This window comes from Acipenser ruthenus, chromosome 45 (assembly GCF_902713425.1).
Source record: "Acipenser ruthenus chromosome 45, fAciRut3.2 maternal haplotype, whole genome shotgun sequence".
NCBI classification, from domain to species: Eukaryota; Metazoa; Chordata; class Actinopteri; order Acipenseriformes; family Acipenseridae; genus Acipenser; species Acipenser ruthenus.
This window is the reverse complement of record NC_081233.1, coordinates 7871378-7891783: the sequence shown is the minus strand read 5'-3', so window position 1 is coordinate 7891783 and position 20406 is coordinate 7871378. Positions and strand designations below refer to the sequence as shown.

At 44.8% G+C, this 20406-nt stretch overlaps 1 protein-coding gene and 1 long non-coding RNA gene across 8 annotated transcripts in view; one reads left to right on the top strand and one right to left on the bottom strand.

Annotated features, from left to right (window-relative positions):
* LOC117401021 (acid-sensing ion channel 1) overlaps positions 1 to 17333 on the top strand; it is a 60967-nt gene extending 43634 nt beyond the window's left edge. For 3 of the 7 annotated variants that reach the window (XM_059013280.1, XM_059013279.1, XM_034914097.2), the window contains 9 exons: positions 8589 to 8739; positions 9965 to 10092; positions 11406 to 11556; positions 11767 to 11823; positions 12221 to 12374; positions 12948 to 13039; positions 13939 to 14018; positions 15262 to 15367; positions 16671 to 17333. In XM_059013280.1, coding sequence (XP_058869263.1) covers positions 8589 to 8739; positions 9965 to 10092; positions 11406 to 11556; positions 11767 to 11823; positions 12221 to 12374; positions 12948 to 13039; positions 13939 to 14018; positions 15262 to 15367; positions 16671 to 16819 — 1068 coding nt within the window. In that variant the 3' untranslated portion in view covers positions 16820 to 17333. Of the gene's footprint in view, positions 1 to 5343; positions 7537 to 8588; positions 8740 to 9964; positions 10093 to 11405; positions 11557 to 11766; positions 11824 to 12220; positions 12375 to 12947; positions 13040 to 13938; positions 14019 to 15261; positions 15368 to 16670 lie in introns of those variants that run through there. The other 4 variants (XM_034001415.3, XM_034001412.3, XM_034914098.2 and 1 more) reach the window with 3 other exon arrangements.
* Positions 981 to 20406, bottom strand: part of LOC117967020 (uncharacterized) — a 23423-nt gene continuing 3997 nt past the window's right edge. The window contains exons 2-4 of the long non-coding RNA XR_004661836.2: positions 2529 to 2680; positions 1270 to 1525; positions 981 to 1183 (exon numbers count right to left, since the gene is read on the bottom strand). This is a non-coding gene — a long non-coding RNA (uncharacterized LOC117967020). The remainder of the gene's footprint in view (positions 1184 to 1269; positions 1526 to 2528; positions 2681 to 20406) is intronic.

The following is a 20406-nucleotide window of genomic DNA, read 5'->3' as shown; positions in this document are numbered from 1 at the left end:
GGGGGGGGAGTGCAGAAGAGTTGGGTACCACTGCGCTGGCTTTCTTATAAGCCAGTCAGGGGTGTCCGATCACGGTCCTGGAGGGAAATTCCGAGCCAGGTTTGAGATGAGATGATTAACTATTTCAGGGTCGATACAGAGCAGGAGTGGAAAGAGGTGTGTTGTGTTTTGGTTTACAGATCTAGGTGTTCATGTGAATTGACTTTAGTGAAGGGGCTGAGAGTGGATGGAGGTGTGTGTGGGGGGGGGGTGTAATTAGCTGAAACGTTTGTCTAATTGGGGGCAAGGGGGTAGGGTCTGGAGCGCTGCTCGTCTCGTTATTGGAAGGTTGAGTGGTAGTTCCGAGGGGAACAGTTACCGACAGCTCCTTATAAATATCCACCTCTGGCTCACCTTAACGCAGCTCTGTTTGCTGGCTGCACTTTACTTAAGGCTGTCGAGAAGCCGGCAATCTGAGGCTATTAAGTGTGAGCCTTCTTTATTAAATCAGAGGGTATTTTAAACCCTTTAACCTCTGACTGCCGTTGATGCCCGACGCTCATCTGTGCAGAGCCAAGCGGCAATGATAAAACCAATTATCCTCACCGCTAAACTGTCTTCAGAGAAAATTGGCAGCTTGACTTGTGACCAGTTAACCGCGCGCCTCTGTGCAAGCTTTATCCTCAGTCTCTGTTAATGCTGAGACAGTGAATCCAAGCTGGCTGCAGCTGTTCAGTTCCAACGGGGAGCGCAACGTGAAATAATAGCTAATGTGAATATGAACGGCTCCCACAGAAATAAAACTGCAAAAAAAGAATGCACAAAATTGTTTTGGGTTTTTATTTTATTTTATATTAAATTAATGATATTTGAAATGACAGAAAGGCGGCAAATTTACCGTGGTAAACCTTTAGCGGGGTTGTAAACCGAATGCGTTGTGAATGAAGAGACGGGCGCGCAGGATTCCCAGTGGCTGTGGTGCAGAGGAGACTGTGCAGGGAATACGAGAGCTCTGTCTCAGAGAGGAGGGAGCGCTCTGCATAGTGAGTCTGTTCTGCATTCCCGAAGGAAGCAAGAAGTCTCCAGGGGCTGTATTCACAAATCTTGACTGTATCGACTTGAAAAATCTGTAGTGTAACAGCATACTGCAGTTTCAAGACGATCCATTCAACCGTTTCAGAGAAATCTGTACCACGAACAAATCCTACGAGAACAAAGTCTGGTTTATTTTTGGTTTCTTTTTTTTGGTTTTCTTTTGATTAAAGCAGAGTTTGACAGTCTCAAACCTACCTAGACTGCTGCTGATGATTGTAGACTGCAAACAGAACCAGTTTCTGGACTTCAGCAACAAGTGAGCCAGAACAAGCAGCGGTGGCTGGTATCTCCACAGCAGCAGCAGCAGCAGCAGTGTGGGTCAGCGCTGCCCTTGAGTTGAGGAGAGGGGTGTAACTGGAGCCGGTGCCTTAATGAAGGATGCTTCTGCTGTTTTTTCAGCACTGGGGGCTGAAGCTCTCTGTAGCATCTCATTAAACATTAAAAGGGGTGACTGTAAGGATATTAAATCACTTTTCCTTTAGCTCTCGTTAGTAAAACAGCGTTAAGTCATTTGCCTTTGTTACTTGGACTTTTTTGCAAACTGTGTTTACAAATTGCCTTTGTATTAGCAGGGATGGAAATAAGACTCCTATTGCATAGCAGTTTTCACCCATTGTAGGTTTTAATATGTGCTTGATTAGCCGCGGTGTACAGGTAACAAGCTCAGGTGTGTCTTATTAAACTCCTAGTAAAACCAGGAATTAATCAAACCGCTATGCAATGGGAGTCTTATTGCCATCCCTGTATTAGGATAATGCAGAGCCTTACAATCATGCTATATTCAAGACACGAGGTCCTTATACAGGTAGTGAGTTTGCATGTGATATTGCATGCCTGTCTGTGCTTCGGCACACTTTCTTTATTTGTGTTTAGTTACTGCACACCTCCCTATGCATTTATCATAGTAGGTACATTTGTATAATCGTGCAACCCCCCCCCCCCCCCCGCAGTGTTAGCAAGTTTGAGTTAATATTTGCTTCGTGGTTTTATTCAGGATAAACAGGCTACAGGGAGTTTCTTTAACGCAGCGCTCTGCTCCAGGGCTAAACGAACTGTTTGAGAAAATAAAACACACCCCCTACTTGTGTTTCTGCGGATAAGAACATGCTGGCTGGGACTGAAGTGCACTGAAGAGACTAATTAACAATCAAGGCAGGTTCTTTTTTTTTTTTTAACAGCGCAAAGCCTGCATGCAGTGAATGCTTTTAAAAGACACACACAGAAATATATGTAACTATATACAGTCGCTTTAACGGGACGCCTCGGGAGATGTAATAATATCCCGAATAAGTGGCATTTGAAATATGAGTCCATTTTTTTTTTTCCCTAAACAAAATCTAATCGACTCGTTTTCGTTTCTCAGCCATGATGACAATTCGCAAATGACAGGCGAGGCAGAAATATATTATATATATATAAAAACATTTTGATCACATTGGAATTTGACAGCCTACCTTGATTCATTCCCATGGTTTGATCGGAGTGTTTCGTCCACTTTCGAAGCTGGGCTGGTGTGGAGAGTTTGATTTCCCTTCCCTTTGATGTTGAAGGAGACGCCAGGGCAGATTTCAGTGCTGGTATCGTCAGACTCACCAGAGGATGATTCCTGGTAACCAGAATCATCACCATTATTGTCCGCAGTTTCTGACGTTTCCTCTTCAGCTTCACAGTCTCCGTCCAACTCTGCTTAAATGTCTTTGTCGAAGTTATAACCACTTGCAATTGCTTATTTCTGAAGCTCTTAAATCAGAGAGATGCTGTTACTGGCAGAAGAAATGAGCCTCTGCTAACCTCTGCCTTGTGCACATTTGTAGAAACCTTGTTTATAAACATCTCTCCAGACAGGCGCAGCCATTTCCAGACATAATAATAACATTCTTCATGCATACAACGCTATATAGATAAACACCTCGGGTCATTATGTTTGTATACAGGATCAGTTTAAAAATAAATAAACGTCTTATTTTTTTTTTCAAGTTTTAAAGTTTGTGACTCCAACCAAGAAAAAAAAAATTATAAAATATCACAGGGTGGAAAAAGTAATATTTCAGTTCAATGGAAACCGAAACATAGGAAGCTTAAGAACATCTCTACTGTGAACAGAACTGTGCAGTACAGAAAATAAACCTGGATGCAGTTTCTGAATTACACCACAAGAGGGAGCAGCTCTCTTACAGAACGATACAGGGACAAAAACATACAGTACATGCAACACGCAGTCCGAGCAAAGGCGTGCAATAAAATGTCCACGATTGCTGTTAATATGTGTGGTCTTGCACCTCATCATTTATTCATTGCTGTTGCCGCGGTCTGCACTGTTAAAAAAAAGGAAAGAAAGAAAAGAGATAGGAAAAATGGTAATATAAAGCTTTTGACAGCAGAGGCTCGAGCCTGCATTCCCAATGGGGGGTCTTAACACAACCGAATTGCCTTCATTAAGCCTGGTGCACGTCCGACAATCTGCCCAGGCATCGACAACTGATCCCAAGGGGAGGATGTCGACATCTGTGCAGCTGTCAGTTTCAGCTCTACTGAGCAGTAAAAATAATAATTTAAAAAAAAACAAAAAAAAACTGAAACTGTCTGACTGTGGTACTGCACTGGGGTTAGCTGCTACAGAGACTGGGCAGTGATGGGGTTCTGCACTGGGGTTAGCTGCTACAGAGACTGGGCAGTGATGGGGTGCTGCACTGGGGTTAGCTGCTACAGAGACTGGGCAGTGATGGGGTGCTGCACTGGGGTTAGCTGCTACAGAGACTGGGCAGTGATGGGGTGCTGCACTGGGGTTAGCTGCTACAGAGACTGGGCAGTGATGGGGTGCTGCACTGGGGTTAGCTGCTACAGAGACTGGGCAGTGATGGGGAGCTGCACTGGGGTTAGCTGCTACAGAGACTTTTGCGTGGGGCAATTTTTGCTTTTTGAAAAAGCGAGCACGGTAAGTGAAGGATCTGAGCAGAAACAACAGAATCAAAAGAAACTCAAGGTAATCGGATATTAAACCAGGTGAAGTTGTGGCAGCAGTGTGGAGTAGTGGTTAGGGCTCCGGACTCTTGACCGGAGGGTTGTGGGTTCAATCCCCAGTGGGGGACACTGCTGCTGTACCCTTGAGCAAGGTACTTTACCTAGATTGCGCCAGTAAAAACCCAACTGTGTAAATGGGTAATTGTATGTAAAAATAATGTGATATCTGTATAATGTACAATGTGATATCTTGCAACAATTGTAAGTCGCCCTGGATAAGGGTGTCTGCTAAGAAATAAATAATAATAATAATAATAATAAAGTTAAATCAAAATGGTATCAGGATTCCTTTGATCTCTGGCAGGTGTACTGGCACAGCGCCTGTCTGCCAAGGAGGGTTTTGGCAGCTAGACGGCAGAAGGGACTGGCAGCAGTCGCACTGTGACAGCCAGGCCACTTAACACTGCTGCTGATGGCTTTGTCAGAGGTGAATCATTGACCTTACAGGCAGTTTAATCAGCACTTGGAATACAGGGCCACTCAGGAGCTGGCAGGACACTGAAATACAACCCCTGCATTCCGCCTGAGCCATCTGTGTGCAGGAACAGGCTTTGTGGACTGTCCGCTTTGTTTACCTGAAGGTAGTTCTAGCAACAAGAGGTGCAGGCTCCCTGTCTTCTCCTTGACACCGCTAAATCATAAACGTGTCGACGGTTCGTGTCCCGTTACATGTGTACCCCAGTTATGAAAACAAAGGTGCATGAGGAGCAACAGGTGTAATTACAGGAAGTGTGATTTTAGAATTGTTTTTGAATCTGAGCAGTGTCAAGCTTTATTAATATTACAGCACAGCAGAAGACCCGCTGTCTCCCTCCCTCCCTCCCTCAATGTGTAGGCGTACAGAGGGACTCGAGTGGCACAGAAGCTGTTTTATCTGTAAAGCATTTTCTTTCCGTGAATCTTTTGAAAAGCCTTTACTTTATGTATGTATTTATTTTTCTTTCCATTCCCTGGCTTAATTCAGCTGAAGTTCAGAGCTGGAGTAAAAGCAGCATTAGCCTCTTATCATCCCTCGCCCAGAGAAGGCTTTACCGGAGACAGCGGTGGACAGCACCTGGCAATCTGCTTCATGCTCTGTGCTTACAGCCCTTTCAAAACCTACATTATTATTTTTTGCTTGGTTTGCCACAAGCGAGAGGAATTGCTGGATATTGCCCCAGTCGATTCTCTCTCAACCATGCATAGGTAGTTCTATACCTTGTACGGTTTTACAAACGGTTTTGGGGTATTTTAGGAAAGTGCTTACCTAACACGACACTGAGTTGGCAACAAAAATAAATAAATACTTTTGTTTAAAAAAAAAGGCACGTTCTTAAACTGAAAAATAAGCATTTGATTTATTCAACTCAATGATTCAATCATGCCGCCTAAAAACTGCTCAAAAAACATTTGCGTGCAACAGGTCCTGACTCAGAGGTCTAACACGCTGCACAGTCCCATGTAGCATATCAGACAATCTCATAAGGGGCACCATTAATCCCCGTATCAGGATCGATCTAGATGTTCTTCCAGCTGTTACCCGGTACAGGAAGTCGTTTAACAAAGAGCACATTTCTCATGTCGTACCTCCAGGTCTGCTGTTCGTGTAAACACCATTTACAATCATTAAAACTAACAAGCGGGGCCCCCTTGCAGTTTGTCGAGTGGAGGTGAGCGGCTGAGACTGCTCCTATTGATCTGGGTGATCTCCGCACCTCAGATTTGTGTGGCTTAGCAGGGACAGCGTCTCCCCTCAGAGGATGAGGCTTCAGCTGCTTCTTCTCAGGATTTCTGCCTTTTCTAATTAAGAGTCCGAGAGAGCAACATCATCAAGCTAGCAGCAGGGGTTGGGCTAAAATGGAAGAGGGAGGAGGGGAGAGAGAGAGAGAGAGAGAGAGAGAGAGAGAGAGAGAGAGAGAGAGAGAGAGAGAGAGAGAGAGAGAGAGAGAGCAAGGGAGATAGATGCATTTGCGAGAGAGAGTTTAGAAGAACAGGAGAGAGACTTTGAATGGATGCGTGACCATATTATTTATATATATTTATAGACACAGAAAAGAGTGGAGAGAACAAGGCGGGGGAAAGAGAAGGGAAAGGGATTGACCCAGACAGGCTGAGACTGAAGAGTGAATAAAGGATAAAGGAGGGTGAGGGAGAGAGAGAAAGAAACCGAGGGAGACAGAGGGAAAGAGAAAAGAGGGCGAGAAAAAGAGAGGCATAGAGAGAGAAAGAAGCAAGAGGAACAGATCAAAGCGATAGCTAAGGAGAGAAGAGGAAATTGAAAGAGGGAGAGGGAGAGATGTGAGAGTGGGTCAGTGCTGGGTGTTAACAATATCTGTTTGCTGCAAAAGGCTCTCGTTCAGCTCCAGGACTGCTTGCTGATATCTAACAGCAGCAGTGATGTGAATCAATTCTTTTTTTAAAACGTCTGCATCGCATTTTCTCCTGTGCTGGGTGGCGGTAGTCGGGTTATTGAACGGATCAATTATTGAAGGAATTATATTAAAAAAAAAAAAAAAAAAAAAGCATCACTGGAGTTTGAGCTGCACCTCCCGTGTGGATTTCAGGAAGGGGAGAGAAGAAAAGAAAAGGAGAAAAGAAGAAAGATAGAAGGAAAGAAAGAAAGGGGATCGACCCTCACTCGGATGCAGCGTGGGCATGTATGCATTTGGATATTTAGTTTGCAGTAGAATCGCAGTCTCGGATGCGCTTTAAAAAATAAACACTGGTTGACCACTAGACTCTATTTTCATAAAAGAAAAAAAAAAAAAAAAAAAAAGCTCTTTAGCTCTGATGCAGCCACTCTGTCAGGGACTGTGAAAGAAGCACACCAGGATGGTTCTGCCACTTGACTGAGCTCAGGGACAGCTCACTGGTTCCAGGATGTCCCAGCCCCAGCCTGTGCCCAAGCCCAGGCCGGGGTCCCTGTTCGAGGCAGTCCGTCTCTTCCTGAAGCACACCACCTTCCACGGACTGCGCCACATTTTCCTGACCGGTTCGTACCCACGCCGGCTGGTGTGGCTCCTGGCCTTCCTGACGGCCCTGGCGCTCCTGTTCACCTGGTCATCCAACCGCGTGCGCTACCTCCTCTCATCCCCGGTGCACAGCAAAATCCACATGGTCTACGGCAAGCGCCTGGTCTTCCCCGCCGTCACCATCTGCAACCAGAACCGCGTCCTGCCGGCCCGCATGGGCAAGCCGGACCTGTTCCTGGCCGGGCGGTGGCTCGGGATGCTGGGGAGGAACCTGCAGGTCCTGCCCGGGGTTCGGGAATCCTTCTCCGGAGCGGATCAGCGCTGGGCAGCCTTCTCACGCCTCTTGGATTTCTCCCACTTCCTCCCCCCGCCCCGGGACAGCCATCCATCCATGAGGCAGCTCCTGGACAGGCTGGGGCACCAGCTGGAGGAGATGCTGCTCTACTGCCGCTTCCAAGGAGAGCTCTGCGGGCCGCGCAACTTCAGCACCGTGAGTCCCGAGGCATCTCCTCATACAATCAGCCATCGCCCATACACTCACCCAGTAGGGTTATTGAGACGCTACGTCCCTTATAAAACAAGTTTACCACGGTAAATCTGCAAGGTACAGTTACCAAAGCTGACCATGTTTTTTTTTTTTTATTGTTATCCTTTACCGCGCCTCTGTCTTTACGATGCTCCCCTTAGTTTTACCATGCTTTCACTGCGCTTTGTTACACTTTTGCTACGGTAAAACATTTAAAAGGGGTAGCAAGTCACTCGAACCTCGTTTCATATTGCCAACAGAATACAATTTTCTGAAAACCGAGATGTTTGCAGGTTGTCAATTTTTAACAACTTTTGTAATTTTCCATAAAACCGTTTTTGATGATAATATCAGAGAGAAGGGGAGGTAGGGAGGGGAGGCAGAGTTGAAAGGTCACCGTGTGCATCTTGTGATTTCATTGGAATCAGGAGGTATTTAAATGAAGCTGGAGGAAGAGAGTGAAGGGTTGTTTTTTTTTTTTTTTTTTTAAACTTTGCTGTGCTTTTATGATGGGAATCTTTTATGAGGGTGACATGTTCTCTCTGTCTGGTAGGGTGGGACCCTCGGGAAGAATGTAAGCTCCTTGTTCCCACGTCAACTCACTGTGTCTGTTCCTGGCTGCCCACCGTTAGCCCTACACCTTGTAAAAAGTGCACGAAACCGCAGGATTTTATAACCGTGACCCCTTGTACCTGACTCTGACAGACACTGCTTAGGCTGTTGCACAAGCTGCAGGGATGGGGAACAAGGTGAAAGCTTGGAGTGCTGCAGACATCTTCTGTAACCACGGCAACCTCTCAATAGACCCTGCTTTATTATTACTTTCCCATACCTCTCTGGGCTTTACAATGTTTAATGTTTCAATACGCTTTCACTGTATTACACTTTAATATGCTTTTAGTGTGGGGATGCTTTGCTGAGAGATTGCAGTTCAGTCTCACTGCAAATGTGACTGAAGGACGGAGAGGCTCGGTCCTGTCTGTTGCTATCACTGAAGTCTTCCCGTCTGCTTGCAGATTTTCACACGCTATGGGAAGTGCTACACCTTCAACTCGGGGCTGGACGGCAAGCCTCTGCTCGTGACAATGAAAGGAGGGACAGGCAACGGGCTGGAGCTGATGCTGGACATCCAGCAGGACGAGTACCTGCCTGTGTGGGGCGAGACAGGTCAGGACACTGTCCACTGCACACTACCACGGATGTTAATATTACTTTTTTAAAAAGGAATATACTTCCGATTACTGTCTCGAAAAACAAATCTGTTACATATTACTGATTGCATTCTTATAGAATATATTACTGATTACTTATTAGTGTGAGTGCCCCTCTCCAATCCACGCAGTCAGCTTCCTGCGTCATAACAATAGTGAGCACTAGTCTAAACACTGCATTCTCAGCTCTGCAGTGCTGTCATTACCAGCACCTTAATAATAATGAGCACTAGTCTAAACACTCCACTCTCAGCTCTGCAGCGCTGTCATTACCAGCACCTTAATAATAATGAGCACTAGTCTACACACTCCACTCTCAGCTCTGCAGCGCTGTCATTACCAGCACCTTAATAATACTGAGCACTAATTTAAACACTCTAGTTGTTTACAAAAGAATAAACTACCTAAGAAACACAGACGTCGGGATGATAGAGTGGACATGTGAGACCTTCTGTCTCATATGTAATTATGTAACACAGTGGAAGTGTTGGTATTAACAGTGTTAGTATTAAGCATGCCATCCAGAGAAATCCAGAATTCAATTCTCATTTTTCATTACACGCTACGAGTGCTATACTGAATTTGAATATCTAATTCAAGAAAAGCGAGCTGTGATCAGGAGACTTAACCGCAATTGGTATTTTCTTCTTGCCATACTACGGAGTGGCCTCATAAATCAGACTTCACTTCGTAATCATTGTGAATATCGTGTTGTGTCTCTCTCTTTCTTTCAGGAGTGAAATGCGCAAAGAGAAACGTCTTTGAGCAAAAGGATTGGGCTGTCTGATTTAACATCCTAAAAAAAACAGCAGAATATATGATATTAAATCTATGATACCTGACTTACGGGAAGCCTTAAGTATAAAGCTGGGGGGAACACAAAGCCACTTTGTGGCTTGGAACTTGGTTTCAGGAGACTAGGTTTCAGGTCACTGCACGGCACACCAGGGGACACTTGGGGTTTGATACAGCAAAGCTGCCTCAAACTAGGTCTCCTGGAACCAGGTTTCAAGCCACTGTTTCTGAAAAAGTGGCTTCATGTTCCCTCAGCTTAAAAGAAGAAATTAAGCGCCAGTTGTTTATTTCCGGTTGGGGTAACTTCAACGGGAGATTTTATCCTTTGTGTCCCCCATGAGATGGCCAGTATCTATACAGTAAATGTTGTGTTCTCTCCCTGCTAGATGAGACCTCATTCGAGGCTGGGATTAAGGTGCAGATCCACACTCAGGATGAGCCGCCCTTCATCGACCAGCTGGGCTTCGGAGTGGCGCCTGGCTTCCAGACCTTTGTATCGTGCCAGGAGCAGCGGGTAAGAAAGGGGCACAGCTGTGGGGGGGGCGGGGAGCAGTGGTGCAGTCAAGCCAGAACTCATAACAGGCAAGCGAAGTCACATGACTCACATCCCCCGCACAGCTGTCTGATTCAGTCAGTAGTCCTCTTGGTGAAATGAAAGAACTTCTTCTATTACGAACTACTTCTTTAAGAAGGCTAAAAATTCTGACAAAGACGACAGCAGCAGTGCAGCGACTATGACCGGGGTGTGGAAAAGAGATACACGCATTACCTAGCACATGTGTTACTAGAAGGTCAGCAGACCAATACAATGTGAATTCGTATAATAATTAGCGTTTAAGAAAATCAGTATTTTAGAGGCGATCCGGTACCTTCAGATTCAGGACTACACCACTGGGAAGGAGGATGGGAGGATGGCAGGCTATTAACTGTCCGTGTTTTACTGTATTTCTATTGTATATTAGTAATGGGAGAAGCGGATCTATACAGTGAATCACTCCGGCAGGATTCATATAGTAAAGAGAGTCTGTTTGGACACATTAAGAGGATTTAAAAAGACACACAAGACCCCCCCCCCCCCACCCCTCCCCCCCAGGGATCTTTTGTAAAGGAGATGTAGCCACTTAAATTTTTTTTCTTTGCATGAATAAATCCTCTCAGATAAATGATGTTCCCGCTGCACTCAGTGGCAGTACATGATGTAACCCAATTACCTGTCTGACTCTGATCAAATTCAATGGAATCTGACCTCCACAGCTGTACCCTGTGTACATAAAGCACTCTCTGCATTGGATAAGCAATGAAAGGGTTGGATGATTGTGTTTTGAATCATGAAGCGGAAAGCCAGAACACTTTCCTCCCCACCCAAGAGCCTGGTAGAGAAAGAGAATTGTTTTTCTTTTATATATATATATATATATATATATATATATATATATATATATCGCTGCAATAAAAGAAAACACTTTTGAATTGCCGCAGGAAGCGGAATGCGCAGTTTATTGACTTGAATGAATTATTAATTAATTTTATCTATAGCAGATTTTTACTGATGCTAAATAACCGCGGCGTTCATATGAGAAAATAACCCATCCGTCAGAGAACTGCCAGCAGGGTCTGGGTCAGTTCCTGTTTTTCGGTTCAATTCCATTTCCAATTCCAGTTCCCATTCCTTCGAAGGAATTTATATTTTAGAGACATCATTGTTGCGACTGTTTCAACGGCTTTCATTTGAAGCCAGTTTCATTGACTAACAGGGACTTCAATTGAAGTAATTTGTTGCCAATGTGAGAAGCAACATAACTCACATTACTGACATTGTTTCCACAGCTGGTCTACCTTCCCCCTCCCTGGGGAGACTGCAAGTCCACGCCCATGGACTCGGACTTCTTCGACACCTACAGCATCACCGCCTGCCGCATCGATTGCGAGACGCGCTACCTGGTGGAGAACTGCAACTGCCGCATGGTGCACATGCCAGGTAAGCACCAGCTCAGCTCACCTCAAAAAGCTCAAAAAAAAAACAACAACATTGGATCAGAACATAGGTTTCCATTCTGGTAGGTCAGGACGGGTTTATTGCTGTTGCTGGAGTAGTTAGTAAGCATGGCAAATAGAGATCTACGAACGGCAGATGCAAAGTAATGAAGATCTGACCTTACTCCGCTCAGTCTCACTCTCTCTATCTCAGGAGATGCCCCATACTGCACACCAGAGCAGTATAAGGAATGTGCTGATCCTGCCCTTGGTAAGTCCCGCCTCCATTCCTCCATTCTTCTCTCTTTCCCCTTATAAAGTACAAGTTAAATTTGCATGCCTGTTTTGTTCCATTCATGTACTGCAAATGGTTCCCCATGCTTTACCATCCTTCTCTGTGCTTCGCCACTTTTTCACTACTGTACGTTTTGCTACACTTGCACAGATTGTACTGTGGTATACCATAAGATTGTGCTTTCAATATCCTTTATTAAACTTTGCTACGCTTTGGGTTTTGAAGGCGTTGAAACGTTTGCCATCGAATGTATTAAAAGCTTCTTTTAGCCTTTCTAAATTCAGCTCTGCTGAGTGTTTAATAGTTTCGGGTGAAACGTTTCAAAGGGCAGCACCATCGTGAACAGTGTGCTGTTTTGTTTTTCTCACCGCAGATTTCCTGGTGGAGAAGGACAATGACTATTGCGTGTGCGAGACACCGTGCAATATGACACGCTACAACAAGGAGCTGTCCTTCGTACGCATTCCCAGCAAAGCGTCCGCTAGGTACCTGGCCAAGAAATACAACAAGTCCGAGCAGTACATCGCGTGAGTGCCCTTCTCCATCCTTACCCTGCACCTTAACAATAATGAGCACTAGTCTAACACACTCAGCTTTCCAGCACAGTCAGCCTGCCTTTTAAAGATGAGCACTACAGTAGCTACTTAGCACTAATGTCAAACAGCATGCTATTGTGCCCTGCAGATGCTATTACTCAGAGAAATTGAACAACAAGCTGTCCTTGAATAGATCACGCTTAGCGCAGCAATGTAGGGATGACAGAGGGAGTGTTGACAGGGTCCCCATGGAACCAGTAGGCAGTCTGGCTGTCTGGCTAGTCCCTCATCCCTCTCACGAAGACATCAGACCCGACGCTTTGGTGCGTTTCCAGTTGGGTTTCAAGCAACTACACTATGCACACTCTGCTATCATCCTATTTGTACCAAGGATCTATTAGGCAAACTTATTGAATGCTGTACAATCAAATTTATTTCCCTTATCCTCTCTTTCTCTCACTTCTTTATTCTTTTTCCCTCCATACCCCCTCTCTCTCATCCTTTTTTCTTTCCCCTAACTTTCCCCTCTTGCCTCTCCCTCTCCCGTTTTGCATGTGTTGACAGGGAGAACATCCTGGTTCTGGATATCTTCTTTGAGGCGCTGAACTACGAGACCATCGAGCAGAAGAAAGCCTATGAGGTAGCAGGTCTGCTGGGTAAGCTGGGGAGCAAAGCGATGAACGAGAGAGATCACCTCCGATGGCGAGAGCCGGGGCGGGAAGGGAATGTAGATAAGTGTGGCAGTCAAGGAGAGAGGGTGTGTGTGATATAAACGTATCTGACTTGTAAGGAAACTGATATTACATTATAACGATTCATGTCCAAACAGTAATTCAATTTTGTCCATTATTGATTCCAATATTCCAATATAAGAGTCACACACACAAATTATTAAATCTATTATCTTTTTACAAAATAATGTAGCAACTAGTTATTACAGAAGTAAAGGCAGAGCTCAAATACCCATCATTCTGGGAGCGCGCCGGTCACACCTTCAAGGTCACCGGGAGAGCGTCTCAGAAGACGTCTCTCCTGTGCCTATATTTATATACGTTTATAAATGGGATATAAAGACAATTTATGTCTGGTAAATTGAGTTTCCCATTATGAACCCTTTCTTAGTTCATCTCTAATACTTCCTGTGGTCGGGCCTTAAGGCATGGCGCTGCGTCTTCTCCTGGTCCGCAGGCATTAGATCCCACCTCATGCTTTCTTTCTTGGGCAGAAAGATAGAGGGAGAGCGAGAGAGGGAGACAGAGGGAGTCTCTTTCCATTTCCACACTCTGTGCAATACTGCTTCTCAAGAAAGAAGGGGATTATCGGTTCAGATTTAGAGGGGGGAGCGGGGACGACGACGGCTAATAAGTGCAAATCAACATGGAAGAGAGAGATGGATGGAACAAATAATAAATTAAAAAATCAGAAACGATCCCTACAACACAGTCATGAACAGTGAAAACAGTCCTGAAGTGAGGGTGAGGGGGGTTGAAGTAAGCGTGGCATTGCTCTGTGAGCTGATCTTGGCTCCTGTCTTGCTCTTGTACCCCCTTTGCAGGAGATATCGGGGGGCAGATGGGGCTGTTCATCGGAGCTAGTCTCCTGACTATCCTGGAGCTCTTCGACTACCTGTATGAGGTAAGAGGCCAGAGAGACAACAGTAGACAACACCATCGTCTTACGGCACTGTCCCCTTTGCCATAACCGCTACACAACACATCTTCCCGTCTATAAAGTGTTACAGAAAAACTATACTAGAAAGTTAGTACATCCCGTGTAGGGTGTCTCTTAGATGTAATCTCGTGCAGTTTGGATCTGGCTTCTTGAACTGTGCTGGAAGTTAATATTGACTAGGATTTAGACAAATCCTTAACGGCGTTTGGTTGATTTCTCATACTGTATGTGATTTATAATCAGCCCATAACACATGAAAAATAACTGTGGTCGGCGTGCTTCTCCCCAGAACAGAGAGAGACATCTCTAGAGTACAGGGGTACTGGACAGAACAGAGCACTCCATGTGGGCTGGGTACAGAAGAGGTGCCCTTTAACTTGCAGCCTAATCACAGGAAGTCTGCTGGCCCCCAGATATCCCGTTCCCCTGGGTCTGATCTCAATGAACAGAGAGAATGATAAAGATGTGAACGATAAGCTGCAATTATTTTCCCTAGTTTGAAATCAGCTGGGCGGCAAGATCCTGGCATCTGGTGGCTAATTACCTGGGACGTGCTGTCTCCCGGCAACAAGTAATTTAATGAACGTTACAACAGGAGCCTGGGGGGGGGGGGGGGGGTCCTATAATCACTAGTCACTCCAGCCTTTCACCTCTGGAGATCTGGCTGCTTAGAAGTCAAAAGCAAGGAGTGCAATTGATTGTGGATTTAAGCTGAATCTATCCCAAGCAGATAAAGGGCATTGATGTATTCAACAACAAAACAGATTCCACACAGGTACAAGTAAATGGTCCCTCAGTGATTTTGAGGCAATGTCTGTACAAATAGAGGACATTTCATGAACGTTTGTGGAGAGCTGTAGTTATTCCACGAACGATGAGAGCTGAATAACCCAGGCGAGTCCCCGAAGTGGTCAAGTGGTTTATTTACGGCTCTCCTTCCGAGTGAAAAACACCACAGCTCTCTACCAATGCTAATGGAGCTCTCTGTTTACATAACGAGTGCGATGTATGAAAAATCAATTCACGTTTCAACCTGCATCAGCCGAATTCTGAGATTTACTTTCTCTGAATCAATCCCCCGTCTCCTCAGCCGCGCACAGTAATTAATTTAGAACCTGGGTCGTTAGATTTTAATGAATGCAAGGCAGATTCCAAAACCACGGCACACACTTTCTATATTTCCTTCTCTTTATTCTCTGCTCTCCAGGTGGTGAAGCACAAGATGCGCCGGGCCCTGTGTCAGAAACAGCACAAGAGGAACAACAATGACAAGGGAGTGGTGCTGAGCCTGGACGATGTGAAACGTCACGTCAGTAACTATCTGCCCTGAATCCCGTGATGATGCTCCACAGCAGTGTTCCTCAAAGTTTTTTTTTTTAGCCTCTGGCACATTTGTGTTTTCCCTCATAACGCCGAGAGGAATGATCGTTTTTTCTCTCTCTCGCGCTCTTTCTCTTAAATACAGTACTTCCTCCGACATGTAAAATAAAAACACATTGAAATTCTGATTTATCAAACGACACAATAGAAGAGTGTGAGCACACGGTGATCCTCCTTCACTGCAGGAACTCCTTGGCAGTATATCAGTATAAAGTCGGCTGCCGTTTCGGGCACAGCGCTCTGGTCTCGTGGGTACAGATTTGGACGTGGGCACAGCTTTGAGGACCACTGCTCTAGATCAGGGGTGGTCAAAATTGTCCCTTCCACTCCCGGTCTTTGTTCCAACCCTGTTCTAAACCTCCATCCAGACCCTGAAGTAGTTCATTATCTCATATTACCTGTTAAGCCTGGAGTGGAATAACAGCCCTCCAGGATCGTGATTGGACACCCCTGCTCTAGATGATACAGCTCTACCTCCTGTTTCCACACTTTGATCACTCACGTCCATATCTGTTCAACACTCAGCAGTGCAACATTGAGACTGAGAACAAAGACGTCGAGAAAGACTTCTAGCCCTCAAACCGTATGTCAGCAGATTTATTAAGTTTAGAAATGTGTATAATTCACAAACGTGGTTTGTTTCCCCCACCCTTTTCCATCCGTATATTTTTTCACACCTCTACCTCACTTGAAAAACAATGCTGTTCACACATAGCTCTCAAGGTTAACTCGCTGAAACACTTGTCTGCTGGACTGAAGTTTCTTATAAATTTGACCTTATAGGTTTTAGGTTTCTGATTGAGTGTTTTGAAGTTATGGATGTTTCACGGCTGTACACTCGCTGTACATTGCTGTGTAAGGAGTCAATAGTAAATGCACAGTATATCCATGGCAAAAGCATGGTAAGATTTTAGATGGTTTATAATCTATAGTAGACACCGATATTGATGTGATACAGACATCTGGAAAATGTATCCGATCATATTATATTATGTTATTCAATGAAGTCATTAAAGCGCTCCAAACTTCACTGACCCTCGCCATTTCTGTGGGGTTTCATAAAATCGGGACATATCTGCACTGTCTCACTTATATAAAATATTGTTTCAGTAGAAATAATAAAATCTGGCCCCTGCTATAACGGCACTGTAGCCTGTACTGTATTGAGATTGTACCGAGTTGCATTGCACAGTCTGTGTCCCTGACAAACTCGGCGATGTGTGTGTGTCCCTACAGGTCCCATGCGAGAGCCTACAAGCCCCGTCCACGTACCCCGGCAACATCCCACCTCATCACCCTGGGCGGAGCAACTTCGAAGACTTCACGTGCTGAGCCAATCAGAGCAGTCGAGGGAGGCGGCACCTTCCAAACTACTAAAGTCATAACAACCACATATCCAACACAAAGGAGGACACACACGGGAAAGGCTTTCCCCCGGATTGGAAATATTTAAGGGACTATTACAGAATATAGAGGAAAATATATACATTTGAGGGACTGATCAAAACACTCTACCAACTTTTAAATACATTTAAAAGAATGAAAGAAAAAAAAAAAAAACGAACACAAGCCGGGAAACGTGTAACTCAATTTGTGCGTTTGCCCCGGCTCCAGTTTCTATATTTTTTCTTTTCTAATCTCAGATGGGCTGTGGCCGCTTCATTAGAAACACCTTGACCCAGGAGCAGTAGTAATGCAATTGTCTTGCTTATGAAACTGGTTAGAAGTGCTGCTGGTCTCTATTCCTTGTATACAAGTTTCTTAGCAGGTAATGATGCTCCCCTCATTACCAGGATGTTCCTTTCTGTGGCACTGCAGCCTGACTTTGGTATTGGGAATTTGCAGTGGATTTCTTTAGGCATGTATCTGTGTCAGTTCTTATGGAAAAAAAAAACACAACACAGACAGCAGTTGTATTTCTCTCCAGTAACTCCAGGGTTACAGCTGGGCAGTAGCAGAGGTAGAACCAATTTGAAATGGGTGTGGGCCAGCGAGTGAGAGTGTGTGTGTGTGTGTGTGTGTGTGTGAGCTTGTTTGTGTATGCATGTATGTCTCTATGTGTGCATGCACGGATCAGTATATCATTGTGTGTTTCTGTATAACTGTCTGTTTCTTTCTGTGCACTATGAGGTGTCTCTGTGGGTATGTGTGCGTGTGTGTGGGTGTGCTTGTGAATAAGTGGGTGACTGTTGGACCAGTGTGCATATAGCTTCCTTCTGCACTGAAAATCATATTCTATCTGTACAGCCTTCTTCAGGAATAGCTTTGATATAGCAGTGAGCATGATCAGCTGTTTAAGTATGGATCTGTCCATAATGTTAGTGTGTTGTTCTGTGTATGTACTGTATGTGTCTGTGCTGGTGCAATTCTGTGTGTGTGTGCATTACAGTCCATACACAGCAAGTCTCTTTTTATCTGGAATGAATGAATGCAGGAGCTGTCTGCATGCACCCCTGTTCTAGTAAACTGAAAGAGGTAGTTATCTAAATGAGTTTTTAAAAACTGGTAGAATAACTAAACAATAAACATGTAAAATTAGACAGCATTCATTTTGCCGCTGTAGGACGTTTTGGCGTCCTGCAGTACACATGCAGAATTGGCAGCTATTTAGGTTAAGATTTGAATTTCACTATAGCTTGCATCTTAATATGTCTCTCTGTATGTATATGCATGAAGGCTTGTCGATATTGAGTCGAGTAGGGAAGGTTGTGTGTGTCTATGCTGGAGTGTGTGTGTATACGAGTATGCATGTCTGTGTGGGTCGCATTCTCTTGGGTGGTAACTCCAAGACCTCTTTTACTTGCCGCGAGCTGCAGGAATATCAGATTCAACAACAGTAGAATGAGACCCTCTGTAGAAATCAACAGGGATCAGCTGCCAACCCTACACAGGCCCAGCTGTCACACACTTGCAGTACACAGATGCAGGATTGCCGAAGCAGAGGCAAGGGGCAAAACCATCTCCTTCGGTCTGAGTCCTGGGTTCGAAAGCAGGTTCGCTCTCCTTCCAAACAATTCTGCTGCTCCCGGCTCAAGCTTCGAGTTCCGTCTGTCTGTCTATATCTGTACCTCTTCATCTTCTGAAGCACAAACTTACCGCCAATGTAGAAGGAAATGTAACAAACAAATGTACTTATTATTATTATGATGATGATGATGATTATGAGTATTAATAGTATCATTATTATTATAACTGTATATTGTATTATATTATATGACAGCTTTTTTTTTTTTTTTTTACAAATCGAAAAAACCTTCAACATATCGCCTGATAGTCTCAACATATTCTTGCAAATAATAAAAGGACTGACCATAAACCTGAGGTTATTCAAAAGCTCCTAGTTTGCTATCCTTACTTCCAGTTTGTCGGAGTGGAAATTCTCAGACACCCTTTTTCCTACCGTTAACCAATCAGCTGCTTCCCCTATTGATTTCCACGCACAACCCATACAATGACATGCTTTGACCCCACTGCTGTGTGTAAATCACATCGATAGTGCAAGCAGAACCACGTCAGTCACTGCCTGTATGACTGCACCATGTTAACTTCCCTATCTATGCTCTGCTGTTTAATTACATGCATGGGCTATATGGTTTGTTTTGTTTAAGTCTTGGCAGTGCAACTTCTTGTACCCCATGGAGTTACCTGAAAGTAAGACTTTAAACTGGGAGCTTTACTTTTCTTGCAACTTCTTCTCCCCCCCCCCAAGCTGGGGGACATTCAAAGAGCTCAAAAGTGAAAAAGTTCAGCAGCTCTTGTGTTTTATACCCCTACGCAGTAACTCTTATTTATTAATCAAACATCATGCACTGCTTGGAGGTCCGGGGGCTTAAACGGTGTCTAAAAGTACTCAAATGAAATGTTAAAATACTAAAAAGTGCAGCTGAAGACTGAGATGGTGGGAGGAAAGCAAACTGCTCCAAACGCTACAACTCTCTGAGGGGGCAGCCTTCCCTCACCTCCCCACCTCTCCCAGTAAAGCAGAGCAGCCGCTGTTGTTAGAAACACAAACCCAGAGCTGACTGCACTGCACTGGAACCCCCATCTCTTGTTGAATGTCTCATCTGATTCATACATTATATAATTCTTGCATTATATAATTCATGCATTATGTAATAAACCAATGCTCCCCACTGGTTACAGTCCAGGAGCAGGTGCAGCAGTCTAAACTACAGACTCACTGGATTTTGTATGGGTATGTGAACCTGGTACAGTGTGAGCTGCCACCACCTTTGATAACCAGGAAGGTCTGGTAATAAGTCCATAAACAAAGCTACACAGGAAAAATGACCAGAGTGGGGTGGAAGAAAATAGAGACTCCGAGAGCAGGTAAAAAGAACAGAAACATCCACTCACCCCGTGCAGGGCAATAATACCACACTCTGTAGCCAAGCCATTTACATGTGGACTGCTGATATACACAAAACTACCCCCTGCCCCTATCCGGAACTGCCTCTACAGCGCTGGGGCTGTACTCATAAAAGGGTGAATGTGGCACTGAGGTGACAGCCCCCTTCTCTGCACAGCCCACACTGTCCCTGCAGTCAGTCAGAGACTTGAACTGCACATCCCTGTTACATAACACCATTAGAGGAATGCAACTTTCATCACAAATCACCGGCATGTTTTTAATTTTACACTAAAAGCATTTCACTCAAACTGCCCGTTAAAGTGATTCATTATTACCAAGGACAGGTTGTGTATTACCGCTGAATGATATCTATCCTCTTTTTCATGCCATGAACCAGTAAGGGATATTGGCAGTGATGGGGTGCTGCACTGGGGTTAGCTGCTACAGAGACTGGGCAGTGATGGGGTGCTGCACTGGGGTAAGCTGCTACAGAGACTGGGCAGTGATGGGGTGCTGCACTGGGGTTAGCTGCGACAGAGACTGGGCAGTGATGGGGTGCTGCACTGGGGTTAGCTGCTACAGAGACTGGGCAGTGATGGGGTGCTGCACTGGGGTTAGTTG